At 49.2% G+C, this 17,639-nt stretch overlaps 1 protein-coding gene across 2 annotated transcripts; it reads left to right on the top strand.

The window, feature by feature from the left end:
* The first annotated feature begins 47 nt into the window (after window positions 1-47).
* On the top strand, window positions 48-17,605 carry LOC136717741 (E3 ubiquitin-protein ligase rififylin). Of its 2 annotated transcripts, XM_066695218.1 has the most exons (7): window positions 48-183; window positions 8,627-8,808; window positions 9,385-9,777; window positions 10,127-10,222; window positions 13,206-13,416; window positions 13,733-13,756; window positions 14,082-17,605. In XM_066695218.1, the coding sequence occupies exons 2-7, from the start codon at window positions 8,635-8,637 to the stop codon at window positions 14,255-14,257; spliced, it is 1,074 nt and encodes a 357-aa protein (XP_066551315.1). In that variant the 5' UTR covers window positions 48-183; window positions 8,627-8,634; the 3' UTR covers window positions 14,258-17,605. The 2 variants fall into 2 exon arrangements, with proteins under 2 accessions (XP_066551315.1, XP_066551316.1); XM_066695219.1 differs by lacking the exon at window positions 10,127-10,222.
* The last annotated feature ends 34 nt before the right edge of the window (window positions 17,606-17,639 follow it).

Raw genomic sequence — 17,639 nt, 5'->3', positions numbered from 1 at the left:
GGAGGAGAGAGAGAGAGAGAGAGAGAGAGAGAGAGAGGTGGGAGGTGGGAGGTGGGAGGAGATGCGGCGAGAGGCGGCGAGCTTCTTCCTGGGTTTCAGGTCTAACTCCGACAAAGCTCCTGGTCCGTCCGACACGCCGAGAATCCGGCCCCAAAGCTGCGGATCTGCGGACTCGGGTCCGAGGTGAGTTGTCGCGGAAACTTGTTACTTTGTGTCACTTTGTGTGTTTCCTGCGTGGAGTCGCCGTAGCGCGTCCCGCCGCTGAGAGGGGAGAGAGGGACCTGAGAGGGACCCTGCGGGGCAGTGCGGAGTCTGGAGGAGACAGACAGACAGTGTTGTGTGGCGGGTCGTGATGCGGGAGGAGATCCGCCTGGGAGCACCGCCGACGCCGCCCCCCACATTTCCCCACAGAAAGTAGAGTTTTACCCTAAACCGGGCCGGTGGTGCGAAGGGGGCTCGGGCTCCGTGCGCTGAGGGCCACCGTGTTGACATTGTGTAACGGATGTGTCATCGAAGTACTGCAAACAGTTTGTGTTACTCAAGTTGTACGAGGAAGTAACTTAAAGTTAGCGGAATGATGTTGTGAAACGGCGTGTTTGTGTCTGAAACTTCGCTGCGGCTCTGGTTGTTACTCCGGGTACATGGGTCGCGTTTGTTTTTTTGTAGTTGTTTTGTTGTTGCGCAGATCTGCACTTTTCCTGTCACGCCATTGGTTCGGAGGTGCACATCTGCGCCAGTCCCGCCCTCCCATTGGTGGAGCACAGCTGCGCAGACCTGCGTGAGTGCACGCGTACAGGCAGCCGTTCTGTAGCCGGGCCGGACGTTTGAATGACGCCGAGTAGCAGCGCTGGCGAGGCGGGCGGCAGGTGCTCGGAGCGGCCGTGTGGCTCCAGGTGTGTCCCGTGTCTGTACAGGGGGCGTGTAGTGCGTCTTGTCACTTGTAGCCTGTTTGTTACCAGCCTCGTTATCTGGTGTGTGCAGACCCTCTGACCCCCTGACCCTCTGACCCTCTGACCCCCTGCTCCTGGCTGCCTGCATTGCATTCACATAAGACACTATACATCACACACACCGGTGGAAGTGAGGGGAGATGCCTTTTAGTCACTTTAATCATTATTTCTAAAGCAATGTGTCTACAGTCCAGCTGAGGTTTGTCTGCAGCGCAGGGGGAAGACAGTGCAGTTTTTTTATTCAAGGTTATGAAATCTGGGGACAAAAGCTATTATTACCACCACAACAGCTCCTGCTTTTGTATCTGTGCGATTATTTAAAAATGTAATTTAAACTCTATTATATTAAGTGATCTCTTCACATTGGCGGAAGCTGCAGGTTGCCGTCCTCTCCAGGTGTTGCACCCCCTCCTTCTCCTGGCCCTCCAGTGCATTTTGACAATTTTTGGAAATGCAGTACAGGACAAAATTGAAATGTAATCTTCAGATTAGCCCGTTTCATTCCCCGTTGCGGCCGAATTTCTGCTTCATTTGTAGAAAAGCAGAAGCGGACCTGTTTTGCCTGTGGGGGCTGCTTTAGAAATGAATCGGAGATGGAGCTGCTGCGGCTCTTTAAAGTGCCGAGCTGCTTGTACACGGGCTGCTCCGGCCAGCGGGGGACCTGCCGAGTCCCCTGGACAGGGTCTCCACTGAGACCAAGAGAGGGACCTCTCCTCAGGGTGTGACCCCAGGCTCAGTAGAGCAGGCCAGGCAGGAGCATATTCACTAAGGAAGGGAGAGGGTTAGCCAGCACACCTCGTACTGTTCGGATGGATTTCCCAGACTTTGCTGTGAGAGACTGTTATTTTGCGTTGTGTGTTTTCAGCAGGCTGTGGGGTCAGTCCCTGCCCCTTGCGGCTCTCTTGCACTCCTGCAGTCTGCTTCAGTTTTGTAAGTGTGCCCTGCTGCAACAAGTGTTGTTAATTAAGAAATGCAACAGAATGACACGGTGCCAAACGCAGAACACAGAGCATCAGCGTACAGCTGTCTGTTTGTGTCTCCCGAAAGGCCCTGACAGCAGTGATTCCTGGGCAGGGCTGTTTTTAAACCGCCCTGCCTGCTACGTCTGCAGCTGTTTGTGCGTTTTTGTTATGACTGCGTTACATTGTAGTCATGGCGTACGCTCCTGTGGGCAGTTCTGCTCCAGCACACAGGTCCTGCGTGCTCAGGGAGCGCAGGATGCTTCGCATATTTTCGTTTTTCATTCCCTGCCAGAAGAACTGCATTCTTTTCACACCTTCACGGTAAGAATAAAAATATACATCTGTATGTCCTTTTGCTTTTAATTGGCAGCAATGGGATTTACTCATCAACAGGTTTCTCCAATTTGTTTCTTTTTATGAACTGTCTCAGATGCTCCGAGTCTTGGCAGTGGAACAGGGATAATGAATGTCTGCTGGGGTTGTTTTTTCTTTGTTTAGTGTTTTTGCTAACCCTGAAATGAAGACCTGGTTGCTTTTGTGGCGCTGGGCGTCTCGCGTGCAGCGTGTGACGGTCAGACACACGGACGGTGAGTGAGCCAGTCCCCCGCCATGTCAGAGCGTGTGCTGTCTGATCTGCGGAGGGTGACGGCCGTGTATATTAAGACCGGTGAGAAGGAGAGAGCTGAAACCCGATCGGACAGCGAGGATGTAATCTACACGGATTATTCACCGGGGCCATTGTTCGCTGCCAGGGCTGTGGAATAGCTTCGCCTCGAGGCCAGTGCAGCTCCTCACATTATTGTCAATGGAACAACGAGTTACTTTTTTTGGGAGGGGGTATTGTGAGCGGAGGATACAGAATACAGGATTCCTTCATCAGACGCAATGAGGCTGGGGGTGGGGTGGTGGAGCAGGGGTGTTATTAATCGTACCAGCCCTGCGGCCAGTTTCATAATCTTCCCAAAGTTGGTCTCTGCGGTGCCGTTCCCTCGCGCCTCTTGCTCAGACTGCGCGTCGTGAATATTGATTTTAACGATGGCAGAGGCTGATTGGTCGTGATTAATGTGTGGTGGGGGCAGAGCTGGCGCTAGTGATGGATATTTCACCTGCAGCGGCGCGCTCTCTTCTCTGTAAAGTGCTGCTCTGGTGGGAGAAGCAATCAACGTTCAGAGTTCGAGTGTATTTTTTTAATTGTATTTATTTTTAATAAGCCTAAGACGCTCTACCACGGCTGGTGTAATTTTGAGCTTTGTTAACATTCAGAACTTAAGGGAGGCCTGGGTTTTGAGATCATCACGGCCTTGCTTGCCTGCTTCCACTGTCACTCGACTCTTATTCCCCTCTAGTTGTGGATTTTACAAAAGTGTCCTGCGATCTGCTGGTGGGTGAAAGTTTTTAATGAATTCCTGAATTTTGTGGCAGAGCACTGTGTGGCCTCTGAAGAGCCAGGGCTGCACTGCAGGTGGCAGGTGTGTCAGCCAGGTGTGCGTCGGTGCCCGCTGGTCCACTCCACCGCCTCAGGGACTGCCAGCCTGTCTGCAACGGCCCGACTAGCGCAGTGTGGTTGCTGTGCCGAATTTATCTGAGCCATAGACACTGAAGGTAGAAGAAGTCAGTCGGAATGGAAATCCACGGGAGTGTAATGGCCTTCTCTGTGTGGGTGACATTGAGATTGGATAGATTTTTAGATTATTAATGAAAAGCACCTAAGAAGTTGTCTGTTTTAAAGTAGGCCACTGACACACACAGACACACACTTTCTGCGGCCCTGTTTTCTCAGGAAGGGTTATTCCATTATTAACGAAACTTGCCTGTTATTTATAGAACATTTTTAAGACTGTTTATGTAACTTAAAAACGAACAAAATAACTTAATGGAAAAATAATGACACTGGAAAATATATACACACACATTACAGAGCAGTTATGATCTATAAATATCTATGTACGGCAAAACACATCCTGAAAACGAATATTTTGAGCCAGGTGTCTGCTTTAGGAAGAGGTAGCGCCAAAGTCTGCACTGCTAACCATGGCAGATCCAATTTGTATGTAATGAACTAATTAAAGAAGGTTGGTATCTTTTACAACCTTTCAGCAAAAGAAAATAAGTCAGAATTAAAATAAAAACTTTGTAATTTGTAAGAATGCTGCTCTGCTCGGTTTTGTAGGAGTTTTGATGTGTGTCCTGGGCGGGCTGTGCAGGGCTGCGGTATTGTCCATAGACTCAGGTGATGTCATAAAGCAGTCTCCCGCCCCCCAGGGTGTGAATATAAACGCAGCCGGGCGGTGGAATTCCGCCTGATGATTCAGAAGTGCCTTTGAAGGCCGGCCCTGGAGTTCACAGCGCCGGGGCATTGAGCCATTGTCTCTCTCTGTGCTTTTCAGAGGCGGATTATGCCGTGGTTTCAGGGGCCCGGTGCGCTCCAGCGTAGCAGTGTGTGCATCTCAAAAGCCCAGTGCGGATGAAAAGCCCTTGAAACCGAGGGCCATTGTTGTTCGGTGACAAAACAAAAACGAACTTTTCTAGAAATTCCTTCAGGATGTTTTTTTTTGTTTTGTTAATTATATATATGAACCCAATGATCCTTCTTTAGAAGACCCCAATCAATGCCTGTTTGACAACACACACATACAACAGTGAGAGAAACCCATTTCTCTGTCTGAATTCACTAGGCCTCGGCACCCCTGTCAGAAGACAAGCGGACTAAGTGTGTATGGATGGAGTTGAGATGTGTCCCCGTGCGCTCTTGCCCCTGGTCTCGAGCCTCCCTGTTGAGCTCATCTGGAGGATGCAGTCTAACTGTAGTTCAGAGCCGGATGCCAGCGTCTCTGTTGCAGTGTCTCGTATGGGCTGTTCCGTGAAAGCATCCCATGGGTTCTCTGTACATGCCAACGCCTCACTCCTGTGAGTTACTGACAGCAATGATTTATTTATTCCAGCACTCAAATTGCATGCAGGCTGGCAGCCGGAGGCTGGATGTTAGTGTCATTGTTTTTGAGTTTGCACCGACGGCTCCGCGCTTGACTTGATGGCCTACAAAGCGTGAGTGGTTTCAGCTTTGGCCCTTGACCTGGGCATTATGAAAGTTTCCATGATGGAGTGGGAAGGCATGTAGGCAACCATCCCCAGTCGGTTTTGTAACCAAAAAACAAAATGCAAAAACGGAAGTATTTGGCTCGCAATCTTTTTAAGACTGCCTGGCTTGTTTGCTGTCTTTTTTTTGAGGGGGGGGGGGGGGGGGGGGAATACCATGTTTTACAACTTCCTCGTTTCCCAGCACTCATGTGACCAAGATAATGGGTACGATATTTGTTTGTCAACACCAGCTACACACAACACTGCGGGCACATTTCTGAGTCGGAACGATGCTGTGTCTCGTCCTGAACCCTGTGAGGGGAAAGCGCCGCTGTGTGTCCCAGTGACCCGGCTGTGTGGAGAGCCAGGAGCTGGAGGAGTCCCAGCTGTGAGTCCGGCCTCCTGATCTGTAACAATAACAATCAGCCGCTTGTCTGTGTGCTCTGACACCGCCAGCCGGCCTGTTGTCCCGGACTTTGCACAGTGTGTGAAATTTCACCGACACTCTGAACCGCGCCCCGCCCGAATGCTGACTAGGCCTGGCTCCCCGAACCCATGTGACTGATGGTGCACACGTGACTCCCTTTCTCCCCCCGTTGCCAAGGTAAGGCTCGCTAGTTTATCCATATCAGCTTCAGTAGCAGTTTTTCCACTAAGAAAACGGCAACAGGCAATGGCGTCCAGTGGAGTGGGGCTGTGAAGCAATGCTGTACCGTCACACGGTTTGATTTAGGAGAGGGCAACGGGTTCGTGACCACGGTTATGTTCTCAGGGTGAATCTGGAAGTTAAAATTTGTCTCATTTATTTCTGCTGATTTATGTGTACGTGAATCAGCTGTTGTTTTCATTGTGAATTTTTAAGTACCACAAAGTCCTGTTTTTTATGTACCAGGTCTTGCTTTAAGCACCGTGTGACTTTTCGGTTTGTCGAAATCTGAGGCATTACAGACAAGGGGGAGGCCAAAACATGTGATTGATCTTTGTGTCTCGGCACTGGTGCAATAGTGCAGTAATGGTGCTGTCCAGCACACAGCACAGCCTGTTTGTGTAGCGTTCAGTGTGAAGCAGAAACAGGCTCAAACGCTTTTTCATTTTTTTTCTTCTCCTGATGTGTGCTTCATTGTCCAGTTTCCCTGCAGGGAGCTGGGATTAGTAACCAGGCTTTTAACCACTCACTTACTACCTACCTTAGTCTCTCTCCCAGTAAGTAGGTGGAGAGTGAGTAATGGGGTGCAGGTTCTGCAAGGGATCAAGGCAGGGAACATCCCCCCCCTGCTATCGCATGTGATTTTGTGTATTCAGCGCAGATTACAGATTTAATTTTAGTTTTCTTCTGTTTTTCTTCCTGCCCCTGCTCTCCACAGTGAACACTGCTATAGGAAAAGAAACAGACCCTCTCCTCTGCAATGTGAGCTCAGTTCTGCTCAGGGCCCACCAGCTGACCCGGACAAAGTGGGTCATGTTTGTCCTCATGGGCAGGGCCAATGGGAGCACACAATCTATACAGCCCTTTGACTTGGCCTATCCTCAGTCTGTGCCCATAGATAACATGTTTGTGTACGTATGTTAATATGGCCCCTAAGTGAGACTAGAACTTGCAGTCCACAGGAGGGCAAAGGTGCCAGCGGTCTGGCCTTGTCTGTGATGTCATATGTCATTAATGGAGTCCTATTACAATTCTATTGGTAATTTATTAACTTTAATGAATTGATTGTTGTGATTTTTGGGCCTTGCAGTTGGGTGAGGTGGCTATTTTAAGACTGAATGGAAGCTCTGCTGCTGCCATGTGTGAAAGAGATTGGCACGCCTGTGTCATGTGACTTGGGCCTAGTGTTCAAAGCTAACATTTTGTTTTAGGGTCCTAGTATATATATTTTATTTATGGTTGGCAGAAAAATAAAATGGCCACCCAGAACAGAATCGTTTGAATAAATACATTTATCAAATTATTGTTAAAACAAATGAATGCAGTGGTAGTAGAACGTATTTATACCCTTCATTTAACACGGGGATTAATTTAAGTAAATATAGTTATTTGAGTTTATTGAGCACTGATTCAACCTAGAGACAACTGTGAAGTTTCTAGCTGAGACCAGGGGGTGACAGTGTGGAGACAGTGCACAATGTGGGGGACAGTGCTCAGTGTGGGGAACGTTGCTCAGCAGTTGCATGAGGGAAGATTGATATTCAGACTCGTTTAAGCTCCTTAAGAGATCTCCAGTCCAGGTTAAATGTTGTCCAGCAGTAGTATCGTTCGGCCACAATGTCATCTGTGTTATAAGAGTATGGAAATACCCAAGAGCTGCTACCCTAACTTTCCTGGGCGTCTGCAGTGTGATGTGGGGATCACAGGAGCTGTCTGTGCTGTGGGGGGGACGGTTACTGTTGGGATCCATAGCCTACATTGGAAACTCGACGTACACATTTCTGCAGCTGAGACCCAAAACCTCTGGCCTGATGTGGAGAGAAGTGTACTTTCTCCTGCAGGACGACGCCACGTGATGCCTGTGCTGATGGGGGCAGCCCATGCATCCTCCCGCGGGTCTGAGTCACTGAGCGACGGCTGGTAGTAAATATTTCAGTGTTGCCATCTTAGAGAGTGTCTGCTGTGTGACCCAGATACTCCAGCTTTTCCAAGCCTGCACTCGCTTGATTTACGTTAAGCAGGGAGAGTGTTTGCTTGTGGATGTTTTGTATATAAATACTAGTTCATTCCCGTTCCCTATCCCAGACACACCTGTAGTGATTTATTCTCTTGTAGAAATGTCTCTGCTAATGGGCTGATGGCATCAGTGGGGCACTAGTGTTTATGGCTTCCTTTGTGAGTGCAGAGAGATAGTGTTTTGCCCAGACTCCTGTCCTGGGGGGCCTGCTGGGTTAATTATTTTATTAAACCAGTTAAGGAATGGTGAGGGGTGAGGGCAGAGAGATGCCGCCAGTCTGCTGCCTGGTTAGAGTGACAGGAGAAAACCGCTACAGGCCGACGATAAGAAAGGATGATTGTTCGGTTTAAACGCACAATGCCAGGAATTTGGGAGAAGTTTGGTATTTTGGACGATGGCCTTCAGACCCTGCCGGACCGGTTTTACAGGCAAACCCACACTTCACCAAGACTCGGGAGATGCTGGAAATAACCGCAGGCCGGGGGGGGGGTGGGGGAAGCCGCTACATCGATGATCGAAGGAAGCTATGAAATGGCACGAGGAGTCCCTGTGCCCATGCTGTCTAGTGCCGTACCTACCACAGCACCGCTCACAAGGGGGATTTAAATCCACGTGCCGAGGGAATCGCTGCCCTAAGAGCTACCGATGCTTTAATCTGCATTTGCTGCTGAGGTGACCGGGGTCAGCGGGGGTATCTGGTACTTGCTGGTGCACTGCGGGCAGAGACGGGGGACGTGATGGAAGCTGATCGCCCGCTGACACCCTGCGATCCGAGGGGCCTGTGCTTATAGCCAGAGGAGGAGCAGACAGGGCGGGCGCGGATTGTCTGTTAGTTGTTTTGTTTGCGTAACCTTGCCTTTCTTCCTGTGCCTTCCTCGGTTCCTGGGCAGTATGTACGTGTGCTGCCTGTCCATGTGCATGCGTGTTACACCCATCATGACCTCTGACCCGGTGCCTGTTCTGTCCGTGCCAGGCTGGAGCATGTGGGCATCCTGCTGTAACTGGCTGTGTCTGGACACCGGTGAAGTGGAAGAGAGCGGCAGCACGCGGCGCCGGGCCTACACCAACTCGGGGTACAGCGGCTACCCCTCACCCCCCAACCCTGAGCTCACCTGCCGGGCCTGCCGGGGGCGCTGCGACAGCCCCTCCAGGAGGGTAAGGGCACCACATTCCCCGGGGTGGCACAGAGCGCACACACACACTGGAGGTACCATTTAACACAACACCTCCCCCCCCTGGTGCTGCACGTTGCTCCCTGGGATCAAAATCAATATCATTTCCTCCGATAAGGACAGTGTTTCCTGTCACTGTTATGAGCTGCTCTTTGAACAGATCGGTACCATTCAATATTTCCACTCGTCTGTTTGTGAAAACTGATAATAGTTTATTAAACCTGACTATCCCATTTAATCTGTTTATTTATTATGTTATTATTTTTAATTAGTTTTTTTTCACTCCACGATCTCAGGATATCAATCAAGCCACTCTGATTAAACCTAAATTAACAAATTAAGTTTTCAGTGCATCAGCCAGCCGCCGGCAAATTATTAATCTCCCTTCCTAATGAAGGCGAATTACAGCCGCTCTGCAGTGAATTTTAAGCGCTATCTCTTAATTTCCCTCCGATCAGTGGGGTCGAGAGGGGTGTGTGTTTACAGACCAGCTTACTTGCTTTAGGACGACTTTGCACTGAGGCACTGTTGTCACAATAAAACCCCTCCCCTCCCTTAGCATGTGTGTGTCGACTGCAAGAAGCTGTACTGCAGCAGCTGCGCACTGCAGAGGGAGCTCATCCCCCGGTGCCACACGTGCCAGCGCTTCTGGCTCACGGCCTTCGAGCGTACCGAGCTGATGAAGCTGAAGGTGAAGGACCTGCGGGACTACCTGCACCTGCACGAGGTCTCCACGCAGACGTGCCGCGAGAAGGAGGAGCTGGTGGAGCTGGTACTTGGCCAACAGACCCCCAGCAGTAGCGGCAGCGCCAGCGAGGGGGCGACACGTGGCCACGTCCCCAGCCCCGCCGCCCCCAGCCCCGCAGCCCCCTCCACGTCTCAGGAGCCGCCGCCTCCACCGGGCTCCTACACACCGCCGGACAGCGAGCCGCCCGCACAGGATGACCAGCAGGTAGGTGCCAGTGTTCGTCTCTCTTCCCGTCCTCCTCTCTTTCCCCTCTCGCGCTCTCTCCCACCATCACAATCTTCTAGTTCAGCACACACAAGCAGTCTCCATCTACGTATAAGTACGGCAACGGCATAATCCACACGTTCTGGGGTCCCACTCCATAGAGAACATATAGAACAAGGGGCACTTGTGTTCCTTACCCCACTCTGGAACACTCGGACATTCGGGAACACTGCGACCCCTCCCTGTCGTTTACTGCATGCCTGCACAAAGATTCCGCCAGGCAGTTATTGTTTTCCCAGATGCATTGTGGGCCGTGTTAACCTAGTGTGGGTGTTTAATTTTGCTCCAGAACCACGCAATGCCGGGGCTGAGACCCCCCAGCCCAGAGGAGACCCCTGACCCTGGGATGGACTCCACGGCGCCCCTTGGTGATCTGGAGTCGCAGGTACGGGGGGTTGGCAGACTCTGCAAGACCCCTGACTCTGTGCCCACAAGGTTGCCATTCAAAAACACCAGTGCATCCCCAAAAAAATAATTTAAAAAATTTACTCCAGGGTAGGGTTTTGTCTGGAGCAGAAATGTCTCTTTCAGAAGGAAGGCGTGTCCGGGGGTGTGTCATTTTAACTCGAGTGACTCGAGGTTGGTCTAGCGCTCCTCAGTCGAACCGTGTTCAGACCCTGTGCCCGTCTCTGTCTCTGCCCAGCTGTCATTTCCAGAATTGGCAGCAAACTCAAGCTTGTTTGCAGATTGTGCTCCCTATTCAAACTCGATCTCCCCAGTGCTGCTGTGAGCTGCACACTCGAGCCCATACCCCCGTTCAGCACATTTAACACATGACTGGATATTATTATTATTATTTATATTATTATGATTATCATCGGAGTCTTGTGGACCATTAATCCACAGTGCGATGTCCTGCTCCTGCTGACCCCAGTCCCCCCCACTCGTCTCCTGCAATAATCGTAATCAGTTTTGACATTTAATATTTTGTGTCCCGGGTTTATTCGCGAAGCGAGGCGAATGGGATTACGCGGCGTGGAAAGTGGAACAGGCCCGGGGACTCTGTCAGCAGAGCCTTTTAAGTTCCCGATGTTACGCACCTGGAAGAACTGCCCTTCGCAGCCGGGCTGGTGGCAGATTTTGTGTAAAGCATTTTTAAAATTATTTTCTTCAAAGTGTCGCCATGGGTGTGATTATAAGCTTAATGCTTGAAGAGCCAGGAGAGGGAGAGAGGGAGAGAGGGAGGGAGAGAGAGAGTTTTCCTCACTCCTAGCGTCAGAAGGAGTCCATTAATATCCTGCAATTGGACTGTATTTGTATTGACTTAGTGCATCGAACACGTCTGTGTCCTCTTGTCCAAAGACTTGACGTAGAGTTTCCTTCTGCATCAATTTGATCAAATTCAGTCCCCATGCAGGCCTGGCGGGTTGTCTGTCCATCTGTCTGCTTTATCTGAACGCTTCTCTTACTTGTACAGACCTGAATTGGTCCATCTCGGCTCCAGTAGGAAGACGGTCACCTGTCTCCATTCACAACACTCTCTGATAAAATCTCGAACCCCAAACCCAGGGGTAGTCAGTTATTTTGTATCAGGGTCCAATTTTCTTGGGCAAGTACACAGTTCTGTGTGTTAGTAATATACCCCGTTGCTTATATTTAGTACATTCTTTAGATAAACAGAATAGAAACTTTCAAGCATTTTGTGTTTTACTAGATTCAAGTCATTTCTCTTTGTCCCACTGTGCACTGCTCAAAATTAATGTCAAAATCTTCAAAATCATTTTTCAAAATTACTCAGAATTGTGCATTTCAGAAGTCTCAAAATCTCCATGAAATCAGGCAGGTTTGGACTCAAACATATCTTTGCTTCACAACCACATATCACCAGTGAAAAATCACACATCAACTGACATTATGCAGCAAACTAGATGCGGTTTTTGGTGCTTGTCAATCACAGATCTATTTCGGTGGGTCTCTGTAATTGAAACTGGTGAAGCAGTACACAATTCTCAGGAAAACAATCTGAATACACACTACATCTACAGTGCAACCGGAAAGTATTCACAGCGCTTCACTTTTTCCACATTGTTATGTTACAGCCTTATTCCAAAATGGATGAAATTCATTATTTTCCTCAAAATTCTACAAACAATACCCCATAATGACAACGTGAAAGAAGTTTGTTTGAAATCTTTGAAAAAAAAATTAAAATAAAAAACAAAAAAAGCTCATGTACATAAGTATTCACAGCCTTTGCTCAATAGTTTGTTGAAGCACCTTTGGCACCAATTACAGCCTCAAGTCTTTTGGAGTATGATGCTACAAGCTTGGCACACCTATTTTTGGGCAGTTCCTCCCATTCTTTTTTGCAGGACGTCTCAAGCTCCATCAGGTTGGATTGGGAGCATCGGTGCACAGCCATTTTCAGATCTCTCCAGAGATGTTCAATCGGGTTCAAGTCTGGGCTCTGGCTGGGCCACTCAAGGACATCCACAGAGTTGTCCTGTAGCCACTCCTTTGTTATCTTGGCTGTGTGCTTAGGGTCGTTGTCCTGTTGCAAGGGCGGCCAGCTCTAGGAAGAGTCCTGGTGGTTCCAAACTTCTTCCATTTACGGATGATGGAAGCCGCTGTGCTCATTGGGACCTTCAATGCTGCAGAAGTTTTTCTGTACCCATCCCCAGATCTGTGCCTCGATACAATCCTGTCTCGGCGGTCTACAGACAATTCCTTGGACTTCATGGCTTGGTTTGTGCTCTGACATGTACTGTTAACTGTGGGACCTTATATAGACAGGTGTGTGCCTTTCCAAATCATGTCCAATCAACTGAATTTACCACAGGTGGACTCCAATCAAGTTGTAGAAACATCTCGAGGATGATCAGTGGAAACGGGATGCACCTGAGCTCAATTTTGAGTGTCATGGCAAGGGCTGTGAATACTTATGTACATGTGCTTTTTTTGTTTTTTATTTTTAAAAAATATGCCGGAGATTAAAAGATTTCAAACCAACTTCTTTCACGTTGTCATTATGGGGTATTGTTTGTAGAATTTTGAGGAAAATAATGAATTTAATCCATTTTGGAATAAGGCTGTACCATAACAAAATGTGGAAAAAGTGAAGCGCTGTGAATACTTTCCGGATACACTGTAAGTGTGTGTAGTGTACATGTGTGTGTGAGCATGTGACACTATACACTCTACATCTAAGTGTGTGTGTCTTTTGAGGAATGTCTGAAGCTCCTCCGGGGCGTTTCTCAATTAGCAGTTGAGAATTTGGACTGCCTTCTCATCCCATCTGTATTGTTTAGGATGATGATTAGTGTGATGTCGTCATTTCCGATCCTTGCAGCAACACGTGTACTGACAACACCGGGCCTCGTTGTGTCGTAGTGTTTTGTTTCTCAAATTAACTCGGCCCTTACCCTCAGTCCTCAGATGTGGAGGACGCCCTGCCCTCAGGGCGCCGGGCTTCCCTGTCGGACCTGAGCTGCGCCGATGACATCGAGGCCTTGAGCGTGCGGCAGCTGAAGGAGATCCTGGCGCGCAACTTCGTCAACTACAAGGGTTGCTGTGAGAAGTGGGAGCTGATGGAGAGGGTGACGCGGCTGTACAACGAGCAGAAAGACCTGCAGATCCGGGGTCTGTGTCTCTGTGGGTCTGTCTGTCTACATCTGTCTCTCTCTCTCTCTCTCGATGTTTGATTTGTCTTCTTTGGTAGTGATGGATCTATGGCGTCCCTTGCAACTTTTTGTAGCCTGTAACCTACTGGAGCATTATATTATATCATTATATTGTATTCTCTGTGGATTATTTGCATTTGAATGACATCCCTGGGAGGCGTGTGACCTCGAGCGGCCAGAGTCTCACGTCTCTGAAGATTGTCAGATTTATCTTCACCTCCGAGGAGCAGGATGTGGCACTAATACATATGTGTTTTGTTTCCATCTCCTTACAGTGACGAGTCCTGAGGACGGCTCTGGTAAGTCTGACCCTAAAATGCTTTTGTAAACGCTGAAGCAGAAAGACAGGCATTCAGTCGTTCTTGAATATGTAGAGTGACAGGATCAGGCCCGTCCCCCGTCAGGCCCGGCGTCCAATCCCAGAACGGAGTGGAGACACCACTATGGGGTCTGCCGTCAGTGAAAACGTCTAGTGGGCAAGTCATCAGATGTGTGGATGGGGGAGGGGATCTTTCACAGTGTGTCTAGATAGTGATGGGGGTGATGAATCCATAGTAGTGTACGGGCTCAGGCAGGCGATGCTGCACCCAGCGAAGTGACCCCCCTGTCCCCTTGTCCCCCCAGATCCCTCCCCTGGCGTGGAGGAGAACCTGTGCAAGATCTGCATGGACTCGCCCATAGACTGCGTGCTGCTGGAGTGCGGCCACATGGTCACCTGCACCAAGTGTGGCAAGCGCATGAGCGAGTGCCCAATCTGCCGGCAGTACGTGGTGCGGGCCGTGCACGTCTTCCGGTCCTGAGAGGCTCTGTGACGACAACACACACATACATACACATACATACACACACTACACACACACACTACACACATTATCACACACACACACACACACACACACACACACACACACACACTCACCAGTGGCCTTCTACAGATTTCTACCTTCCAAACCAAAGGCTAGCTCCTTCAAGTTCCCTCTGGGCATCACGGGGGCGGCCTGTAGACCCCAGACTCTGACTGTGACTCCTCGTCATGTGACTGGCCTTCCTGTCCCCCCCTGACCTTCACAAAACGTTCCTCTGCTCAGCCTTCCAGACCCCCACAGTCTATGGACGCCCCCGCTGCCGGCACCTGACACTGGCTTCACGAAAAAAAAAAATGAAGAACAATCACACATTGGAACAGCGCCATGTCCGCAACTGACAGACTTTGAAACTCGTGCTCATGATCATATCAGTTTATTTATTTGTATTTATTTTTTATAATATTGCAGTGCACCTTCAAACTTTACTTTCTTTAAAAGGGTTTTAAGAAGGTGATTTGAGCTTTTAGTGCAATTTGCAGTATTTCCTTTTGTTTTATCATACCTGAGGAGAGCTGCTGGCTTGGTGTGGCAGTCGTGTTCACGCGTGATCTGACACGCCCTGGAGTGCGCGCAACGCTGGGGGCGTGTTGAGAAGGAACGCAGGGTTTTGGTCCGGTGTCGGTGACCGTGTTGGAGTTGGAGCCAAATAATAGCAATAATAATTATAGCAATGATGCAAGAGCTGTACATTACTCTCTACTGAATTCCCGCTCATTTGGGAACGTTGATTTCATTGCTCTGAGCTGAAGGTCAGATCCGGCTGTGCGCTCCCGGGCGCTGGCCTTGCCTTTATAGATCCAGATCGAGAGAGCGCCCCCCCGCCGCGCCCTCCGCCACACTGTGCCTTGTTATTAGAGCCGTGGAGCTGATGATGATCGTTCTCTCCTGGGCCGGGCAGCCTCATCCTGAGGTCCGCCCTCTACAGCAGCAGGGGCTCGGACTCCACGGTGCCGTGCCTTTCTCACCTGATTCTTGAAGCCAGACGCTGAGCGGTGCCTGAGCGACGCGCTGGCCTTAACACACTGTGGTGTGTTGTTTTCAAATGTAACAGCAGCAATACTGATACTACTACTAATAATATTAATAATAAGCAAAGGTATTTGTGTAATAATATTTGTGTTCTGCTGTAAACTATTAACTAGTTTTGCCGACCCAGTGCAGAGATTTCTTCCAGCGTTGTGAGACTCCTCCCTTTACAGCCTGGCCTTGTGCTGGACTCCTGTCAGCACCTCCCTGGAGTTTTACTGGACATGTTGTCCCCTTGCCAAGCTAGGTGAGACATCACTGGCGCTGCTCCTGAAGCCGTCTCTCTATCGTGCTCCTCACACGCGGTGCCTTTTGAGCAAGTCCCCCGACATGCCACCGGGAACGGGACTCCTCTCTGTACTCAGTAGAGATGTGCAGACGTCTACACACAACACAAGACCTCTTATGTAAACCGGCAGTGATAGACGTCTAGAAATCTAGATTCAGTGTTTGAGGAGCAGGTCCGGTGCACCAGAACCGGGCAGCTAGGCCTGGTGTATAAACCCGCACAACGCACTGCCCTCGGGTCACATCCGATTCTGCACCTCTGACTCGTAAGATCCCCACCAGCACCGGTCGGTGAAAGCGCAGTTTATCCCTATATCGCCCAGCTGCACCGGGCCCGTTTTCTCACCTGTGCACCGCGACCGCTGGCCGGTACATTTGTGGGGGTGTGCCTCTTTCAGGGAGAGGTTTGCTTCAGCATCAAATGTTTACTTCCTGCAAAACTAGGATGTGTGAAGAATCTGAGACGATTGAATGAATGGACGAAGGCCGTGACTGAATGAGTGATAGTGTTGTGGTTGGTATCCAATGTGTAGTAGCCATGCAGTAGCTTAATCAATCTGACCATGTGTGGCCAAAACTGCTGAGGATCGGCCTTATAAGATTTAAAGATTGGAAAAGCACGTTGTATACAATTACTTTCACTGACTTCTATTAACTTTGGTTTCTTCCTGCTTTCGATATCCAAGTGGACTGACCCAACTGGCCCCTGTTCTCGCCGTCGTGTTGTTGTGTTCTGGTCACACACTGTGGAAACCATGTATTGTCAACCGGTCCCACACATCAGGGATTGGTGACTTTTACCGCACAACAAGACACGGCCTCCTGTACAGATGTCACCGCTGTCCTCCTCGGGAAGAGTAAAGCAGCCACCAGCCGAAGCTCCACAGTGGGGCAGTTCGATTCCTGTGGCATGCGGGGGGTACAGATTGACCGTTGCACTCTACAGGTTTTGCATTGTGACATAATGGCAGGAAATGATGACCGTCACATACAAATGTAATGTAAATGGTCCCAGGCTTACAGACAAGATACTGGCGGTATGGAAGGGTTCGTTGTGATTATACACTGCAACCGCAAACGTGTAGAAAGAGCGTTGACCGTTTGGTTTTGAATGTTGGCCCGTTTTAGATTGATTGGGTCGTCCCGTGTGCGGCCGCTTCCCGAGCGAGGCCAGAATGGGTCACTATCACCGTCTTAATATCGTCTCATGGCCTTTAAAAAAACAACGACAAAACTGTGGGAAACTCGAAAACGTATTTTTTATTTTCCTCTTTGCTTTTGTGAGCTACAAACCATTAAAAATGTCTTAAGCTAATAATAAATTGTCGAATTTGGGGTTTAATGAAGTAACGGAACAAGGGGTTGGGGCGGACATTGGTTTTGTTTATTGTAATGTACATGATTGTCATTTTGTGTGGTGTGACTGAGCTGACAGAGCCAAGCACCCGCCAGTCCCCAGCCTGAGATTCGGCTTTGTTTGTCCTGCTCTGTTCCAGATTTGGTTTATTTTGCCCCAAAGTTGAAAACCTTTTTTCGTTTGTGTATTTGGTTTGTTTTTCTCTTTGCAAACTTGAGTTACAGCATTTATTTTACATGGTTTTAAGCAGACCGGTGCTGGTTGTTGTGTTGCTGTGCAGCCTGCTCAGTACCTCACACACACACTCTCGCACATCGTTCTTTCTCTGTCGTAGCAATGTGAGGATTGTACACAGCTGTGGAAGCCAAACGTGCAGCTTGCTTCATCGATCACTAGGATTGAGACGTCTGGCCCTGGGGCTGGGCTCTGTGCTAATCGTGATTAATTCCAGACAGGAATCCTTTGTTATTAAAGGATCGGTAATCATCATAATAAATGTGCTAAAACAATGAACAAATGGTGGAAGGAATCTTGTATATGCAGAACTGAGGGACTTCTCTTCTTGTACAGATATTTCAGTTTACCTTTTTTAATAAAAAAATAATAATCAATTCAAGGAAGTTTTCATTTCCTAGGCTGAGAGGT

The sequence above is a fragment of the Amia ocellicauda genome, chromosome 22, assembly GCF_036373705.1.
Source record: "Amia ocellicauda isolate fAmiCal2 chromosome 22, fAmiCal2.hap1, whole genome shotgun sequence".
Classification (NCBI taxonomy): Eukaryota; Metazoa; Chordata; class Actinopteri; order Amiiformes; family Amiidae; genus Amia; species Amia ocellicauda.
The sequence above is the reverse complement of the archived record's forward strand: the minus strand, read 5'-3'. Positions and strand labels throughout refer to the sequence as shown.